The sequence below is a fragment of the Lepisosteus platostomus genome, chromosome 2, assembly GCF_059453375.1.
Source record: "Lepisosteus platostomus isolate fLepPlt1 chromosome 2, fLepPlt1.hap1, whole genome shotgun sequence".
Lineage (NCBI taxonomy): Eukaryota > Metazoa > Chordata > Actinopteri > Semionotiformes > Lepisosteidae > Lepisosteus > Lepisosteus platostomus.
The window spans coordinates 78,527,859-78,535,638 of record NC_142612.1 but is presented as its reverse complement, the minus strand read 5'-3'; the positions used below and the strand labels follow the sequence as shown (position 1 = coordinate 78,535,638).

The following is a 7,780-nucleotide window of genomic DNA, read 5'->3' as shown; positions in this document are numbered from 1 at the left end:
GCGTCCAGCAGTGTTTGTAGAGGACGCTGCAGTCCAGCCGCGGAGGACAAGGGCTGTAAGTTTCACCCACTCAAGGCTTATTGCATGAGGCAGTCCTCACAGATCCGCAGACCTCTGTGAGATGCTCCTGATGCACAGCTTCGTGACACAGCCCAGACTTCAATCCCTTACCAAGACCAGAGACACTGGGTGGGAGATGCACTTTGTAAACATCTGGAATTGTGGATCAGTCTGTCTGCTGACATTCATCCTCAATTAAAATTTAAGTTGTAATTTTTAATCTGTGGATTATTAATTATGAACCCGTAGTTTAAAGTCATTAAATGTCCGGGATGAAATGAGACCTTCATTAAAAAAAAAACGTTTATTTAGTGAAGGCAGCAGGAGCATTGTAAAAATAAATGAAGAAAAACATTTATACCTTAAACACATTCTCATGTAATTCATTTGCATTTATATCAAAATAATGGATATTAAAATAATTTACAATATACCGTTGTTCCCTGTTTGTTCTGAAAAGGTGAAAAAGAACTGTAACATAAACCATCTATATATTACTTTACAAAAAATACTGAACAGAAAATAAGCGCATAATCAAATACATGTACAAAATGTTAAACAAAACAGATGCTACACTTGCACACATGCCTGTTACATTTTATAATCTGATGTAAAAGCCCTACCTTCTTAAAAGAACCAGATTAAATTATACTAAATCTCTGTGAACTATAACTGTCCATGTGCTACACCCGACCTTGAAATGCCTCAGTATTCAAGTAGGAGTTACACCAGTCCATGACAATCACGTCTACCATCCTCTCATTAAAATAAATCATTTGCTGCTACACCAGTATTTACACAACACGGCATATTCCTCTTTCGACAACCTCGTGAGTTTCATTTTATACAGCTCACATCTATGATGTCATCGTTCATTTGGTCATCCGCCCTGATGATCTTGAATTACCATGAGATTTTAGACATGTCAGTGGTGTGCCGTACTGACATCCACATTCCTAGCAGAGAGGCCCCAATCATCTTATTCTGAATCCTTGACTATAACCGTTTAAACATTGTGAGAACTGGTACAGTTCAGACTTTTTGTAACTGGTGCTTCTAAAAAAACTAATTCTGCATGCAACTTGCCTCTACATACTAAGCAGTTCTTGGGGTGCGATAATCAGTCAATTACTTCACCTGCAAAGCCATAAATGTACACTGAGACCACAGGACAAGACCACAGCGCTGCTCAGGCTCACAAAGGCTATCCTTCGCAAAACTGACTGCTGCTAAACCGCACCTATTGGAAAAACAATATCCTTTGAAATGGCATTTTTTTTTGCATTTGCTGGAAAATAAAATATTAAGGTTTTTTGAGAGGAAAGACAAGATAAAGTCAAATATCCCCAAAAACGTTTTATACACCTTTGTTCAGCTATTACCCGAGGGAGGCTGAGAGGGGAGAGGGACAGAGAACACTGCTGTCAGAACTCAGCCGCCAGCGCGCAGAGCCTGCGTCTTCATGCCTTGTTCATGGCGTACTGCTGTCTGTTGCAGCACGGCCCACAGATGGCGCCAACGAGCCCGTTGATGACCTGCATGGCGCACATGAGGAACTCGATGCCACTGAGCCCCAGGAGGATGGAGAACAGGGAGACATTCCACACTACCACGTTCTTTGGCTTTTCGCAGGTGCTCCAGCTGTTGAAGTTTGTCAGATACCTGTTACAGCGCACACACACACACAAAAAGACAAGTTAGCAACGCTTTCTCACTCCGGCACAGAACCTGCTCCTCTTCCACCTGACACTCCTCAGCACCACTTCATACAGTGCTTATACAGTCTGAAGTACAGCACCCGCAGTGGCAATTTGCCTGTCTGTGCCAGCAGCCCCACTGCACAGATAAACAGGCAGAGGAGAGAAAAACTGCTTCACCAACTGAATTAAACGGGGTCTTTAGGGAGGTCAGCTTGGGCAGCCCTGGGTGGGACGTAGTCGTGACACCCATTCTCTTTCGAATAGTGCCACGAGATTTTTAATGACAAAGTACTAAAGGCCTCAGTTAAATTTCTTATCAAAAGGACAGCACCTCCCTTCCCCATACTGAGGTGCTGGTTTGGAAATTCCAGTTCAGAGGGAAAAGCGCCACCTACTGGTCTACCACCAACACTTACAGCAGCAACCCGATTTGCCCCCAAGTTCTCCTACTGCAGTACAGCCCAGGCCCAGCGCTGCTGAGCTTCTGAGATTCAGTGAGATCAGAGCTCAAGGTGGAAATTGTCATTTCCTCTTTTTTACACCTGGGTTCTCTTTTGCAGGAGGATCCCCTCTGGAAAATCCGTACTGAACAATCAGGTTTCGAGAGAGCACTCACACACTGTAAGAAACGGAGCTACAGACAGTACTTACTCTCCAGTTTCATTTTCGAAAGGGTACTTCCAGTTTTGCTGTGTGTAGCAGAGTGGTCCAATTGTCAAGGCGATTGCAGAGACGATAAAGCAGTATGCAGACCCCAGTGCTCCAATCAGAGCCACCAAGATCGAGCCCAGCATCTGAACAAAGAAAAACAGCAGTTAGCACGCCTGCCTCACCCAAGCCCCACTTTCTGAGAGCACCCCTGGGAACTCTACTGGCTGAAGGAATGTGCTGATTGACTGCTTGATTGATTGGTTGACTGATCGATCGATTGATCGATTGATTGAATCTACCAGGTATGACAGTGAGAAGTGAACACAGCAGGAGATGAGCAGTATGACCAGGTGACACATCACATGGCTTGCTCACATTCTAAAGGTATGGATTTATCTTCTGTTCTTATTCAATAAAAATATAATTACATTATATAAAGTTAATCTCAGAAACTTCAATTAGACTATTATTATTATTATTATTATTATTATTATTATTATTATTATTATTATTATTATTATTATTATTAGACTATTATTTCAGTTATGCGACTGTAAGCAGAGGATATTGTACCCATCTGCAGCAACACATTCAGCCTAACACATAGAGTTACACAGCGCAGGGAAACTCAGTGTGGAGCAGCTGCAACAAGTGAGGGGCACATGTTGATTTTAAGACTATTCATCCATCCTTTTTCTAATAACTTCAGAAAGAGTTCACCCTCGGCGGGACACAGACACTGAGACACACTCTCACAGCGGGACAGGCTCCACAGAAGCCAATTAACCTCCCCGCCTGTCGATGGACTGCGAGAGGAAACCCTAAAAATGTTATAAGGCTACTTCTAGTTCTGGTGGGCAGCTGCGTCAGCATGCGTAGGCTGCAAAGGAACAAGTAATAGGTTTATTCCCTGCTGAAAAAAAGAAGAAAGAGAACACAACGTTTCGGCCGTGGAGCCTTCTTCAGGTGTCAATTCTTCGTGTCTAGTGTATTCTAAACACAATGAAGTTCATAAGGGCTCTAATCTCTCCGTCTGTGTTCTCAAAGACGATTTTCCAAACTCATCCATCAGAAAGACCACAGAAACCAAAACTATCCTGCAGTTAGGATCACACCTTCCCCCTTCTCTTAACGACAGACTACTGTTCTTCTAAATTCTCATACTGGGCTGCCAGTTCAGCTGAGTTCCCTCTTCCTTCTCCCAGTAGGATTGGGACCCGTTGTGATTCTGGCAGGTGTGGGAACTCTGGGACTAGATTTCTGAATTTAGGGAAGAATGTTTCTCTAATCCCAGAGATTGGCCTCTCACTCCTCTCTCCCAGCCTTTGTTCTCCTGCTAAATTACCTTTGCCTGCTGCCCTGTCTCTCTCACAGCTGAAGAAGGCTCCCACAGCCGAAACATTGTGTTTTCTCCCTTTCTCCCTTTTTCTCAGCGTGGAATAAACCTATTACTTGTACAATATGTCAAAGTATTGTATTTTGTCAAAATGATGAAGGTCGGCATTTCACGGATCCGCGGCCAGAGGCTGTGCCGTGTCGTTCATCAGAACCGGTCCCGTTTCGGCTGGGCTCCGAGTCTCCCTCTCGACCCACGCGGCGGAACGCGACCCCGCCCCACGCCCGACAGCCGCGGGACTTACCGCGCAACATTCTCCACAGCCACGGTGTCCGCAGCAGTCGCAGCACTCGTAGTCGCCCAAGCAGATGAACACGCCCGCGGGCAGGAACATCTGAAAAGCCGGAGAAGAGGGCCCTGAGTTTCCTCCACTCTGTTCCCACACGGGACGGGCGCCGTAGTTCACACGGGGATCCCATGGTTTTGTACGAATGTGACACGTTTATTATTATTATTATTATTATTATTCCTTACACCTTTATAGAAGACTTTTGGACAATCCACTCAAAGCACTGTGTAGCCCCCACCTAGAAACACTCGACCCGTCTCATCTGGTGATGGGGCATCTGCTCAGTTTGTCAGTTTGTACAGTATGTCATCGTATTCCATCTTATAATAATAATAATAATAATAATAATAATAATAATAATAATAATAATAGTTTATTATTAATTCCTCACACTTATGTAGGGCTTTACAGGTAATGGGGATCCCCTCCACCACCACCAGTGTGTACCCCCACCTGGATGATGCTCCAGTCCGCTCCCCACACACCAGCTCTCAGTGGGGAGGAGAGCAGAGTGATGAAGCCCGTTCAGAGACGCTGATTATTAGGAGGCCATGATCGGTAAAGGACAGGGGGAAAGGGGGGAAATTTGGCCAGGACACAAATGTTCTTTTTGGAGAAACACCCTGGGATTTTTCACGACCAGAGAGAGTCAGGATCTCGGTGCGGTCCAAGATCTCACCACGACGTCTGGTGATCCTGCAGGAAAGGAGCATTTAGTCTCGATTCTCAGGCGTGGGGGAGCAGGTGCGGTTTCACCACCGGAACGGAAAAGGTTCCCCCCAAGACTTGACACGCTGGGCGCCCACACTTAATCCACAGGGCGTCTTCGTCGCTTCGGAAGAAGACAAGTGTCCTCGCGTTGGTGAGAGGTAAAGCTATTTTTGTATTACCCTACCTTTAAAGTCTTTGAGAAAAATAAGTGAATGCCCTCGGTGGGTTTGGTTTCCAATCTAAATTCACGCGGAGTGGATTCCTCCGACAGAGGTGGGGGGAATTCTGCACCAGAGCGCCACCGTGTGGGAGATCCGTTCATTCCCTCGGGAGTTGGAAAACCGCCCAGGTACCAGTCTGTCTTCACGCAGAAGGAATGGAATTTCATCTAACTTTCTGCCCGACGTCTGAAAATCGTTCACCTTTATATAGGATAGAAAAAGTAGACAGACTGAACAGCCATTTCTCTCTCCTTCTGTTCTTCTGTTCTGTTCAGACTCTGTTCTGCTCTTCTGTTCTGTTCAGACTCTGTTCTGCTCGTCCGTTCTGTTGGTGTTAAACCAATTCACAGTGCTCCAGACGGAGGTCATTCCTGACTCAGTCGGGGTGTGTGGGGTTTGGGTAGAGGACACTGGTGTGACTGGTCCTGCTCAGTGAAGGCGCTTGGGTTACCGGCAGTCCTCTTGCTGTCGCTTCCAGAACCCGTCCTTACAGGAAGATCTGCCGCCAGGCTACACTGGCCTGTAGCAGAGGCACACAGGGGCGGGGCGGTGGCTCTGGGGCTCAGGATCTGCGCCTGTGGCTGGAAGGCTGCTGGTTCAAATCCCGCGGCCGGCAGAGGAATCCTACTCTGTTGGGCCCCCGAGCAAGACCCTTCACCCCAACTGCTCCAGGGGAGCTGTATAAATAGCTGACCCTGCGCTCTGACTTTAAACTTCTCTCTCCCTGTCTGTGTGTCTCAAGGAGAGCAAGCTGGGGCATGCGAAAAGACGAATTCCGAATGCAAGAAACGGTATAGGGTCCAATAAAGTGTGTCAGTCTGGCCACATTGCTGCTTCTCTCTCTCTCGTTTGCGAATCTCTTTTTAAGAACATTTTCACTTTACATTTTCATCTATTGTTGTTGTATTTTTGTGATGCTGTAAAATTCTTTTTTTTAAAATTGCTCAGATCTGAGAAAGACCACATGACCACAGGAGTTGTGGGAACAGATACACAATGAGTTAGAGGGTCTTATGCAAACGCCCTTAAGGACTGCGCTGTTGTTTCCAAATTTTCTTCAGGGCTTCAGTGTTTTCCAGACTGCCTAGCGGTGAGTGTTTTTAAAGAATCGGTTAAATAGGAAGCATTGTAAATCGGATTTCAGAGATTCTCGGCTTTTGAGCAGCATCACAGTGACGACGATGCACATCCCTGCCACCAGGTGGCGGTAAAAGAACATTTTTTTTAACAACAAAGTTTATTACAACGATCACGCCTGCTGTATGATTAACAACCGCGATACCATGACGCGAACATCACATTGATTTATAATACCCGCAACAGCTCGTGTGAGGTTTTGGTTACTTTGACGACCTTTATTTTTAAAATCAATTTATAATAGTTGCTTCCGTCCTCCCAGAACCTGTACGAGAATTTTCCCAGAACCTGGCGAGTTCTGGAAATACCTAACTGACGACGCACATACAATATACTTTTGTTGCATTTAATTGTTATAACGTTATTCACATTTTTAGGAAACTCACGTCTCACAGCCAGTTCAATCAATAGGGTGTTGTTGAAGAGGACAGAGCAGGGATGGGCGTCAGTGAGTCAGCTGCACAGAAACAGCTAGACTTTCTTTCCAGGCTGAGACTCCACAGCTGAAACAGATTTTCACCGCTTTTCAGCTTCGACGTGACCCTTGCTTGTTCCATTATTTTAAACGACGTTAACCAAAAGCCGTTGCTTTTTCGTTCACCATACGGTCCGTCTCATTTCCCCCTTAAACATGAGCTCGTCGATTGCTTTACAATCTGCTCCATCTGAAAGCCGTTGTTTGTAAGCCAAGATGCGTTCGGAAAGAGCCAAGAAGACCTTTAATGCCGCGATTAAAAACAAACGGGTCATTTCTGAGTTGTAAGGACAGGCTTTTGGGATTGTGTGCAGTCTGGTTTTAAAGAAGGAAGAAATGCTGTCCAATACGCAGTCCCCATGTATGGGCTGCTGGTTTTGAGTGGAGAATACAGGTTGGCCAGGTGATCATCGAAGGCTTCCACACCATGTGCTCTTCCACACACAAGTGTGCGAAGCGTGCAGTGCCGCTGCCACCCCGTGCACAAGGATAGGAGGACAACGCAGCAGGTCGGCTTGATCCTTTCAGACGCGGACTCAAGATCCGTGCAGCAGGGAAACGAGCAAAGGAGAACCAGGTTACTCACCAGCACCCCTCCTCCGACTATCCCAGCGAAGAACCAGACGTACGTCGTGAGATGGCCGTCTTTGACATACGTGGCGTCTCCATCGGGGAAGTAGAGCAAGATGTTGGCGACGATGCAGCACACGGCCAGAGGTATCAAGGTGTAGCCGATGCACTGGGCGCAGCTCCGGGAGCACATGGTCAGTGAACGGCAGGCACCGCTGTCAGACACTCCAGCTGCAGCCCAGGCAGCTGCTCCTTAAGTAGCGCGACCCCGTTTCCTACGAGGACAGGAACCAGCGGGCCCGGCGCATGAGCGAGCGCTCCGGCTGCGCAGAGGCCCCGGCGGCCAACCCCAGAGGGAGGGGATGTTCCGCTTCGGCGAGGATGAGGGGCCCCATTGTTCCAGCGGCCCCCCAGAATAAACAAGCAAGCCCTTCTTGGTAACGCCGTCTCCATGGCCGCCGTCCAAGGAGCGTTTTTTTAAGCAATTGTTCCTGCACAAGCAAACAACTGGAAATAGTGACGTGGAGGTTGAGGTCACATGCTTTCTAGAAACTAGCACAGCACGGGATG

At 46.9% G+C, this 7,780-nt stretch overlaps 1 protein-coding gene across 1 annotated transcript; it reads right to left on the bottom strand.

Moving 5' to 3' along the window:
- Nucleotides 1–349: 349 nt before the first annotated feature.
- On the bottom strand, nt 350–7,497 carry tm4sf1 (transmembrane 4 L six family member 1). Its single transcript, XM_088621411.1, has 4 exons — nt 7,227–7,497; nt 4,052–4,141; nt 2,412–2,554; nt 350–1,722 (listed from the first exon to the last, which is right to left on the bottom strand). Exons 1-4 carry the CDS (start codon nt 7,401–7,403, stop codon nt 1,521–1,523), a joined length of 612 nt encoding a protein of 203 aa, XP_088477537.1. The 5' UTR covers nt 7,404–7,497; the 3' UTR covers nt 350–1,520.
- Nucleotides 7,498–7,780: the final 283 nt, after the last annotated feature.

Excerpts from the sequence above, each read along its gene's own strand:
- tm4sf1 (XM_088621411.1), bottom strand. The coding sequence starts at position 7,403 with ATGTGCTCCCGGAGCTGCGCCCAGTGCATCGGCTACACCTTGATACCT. Across the intron at positions 2,555-4,051 it reads GCTGTGGAGAATGTTGCGCG|ATGCTGGGCTCGATCTTGGT; the intron begins GTAAGTCCCGCG and ends TTCTTTGTTCAG. Across the intron at positions 1,723-2,411 it reads TTCGAAAATGAAACTGGAGA|GTATCTGACAAACTTCAACA; the intron begins GTAAGTACTGTC and ends GCGCTGTAACAG.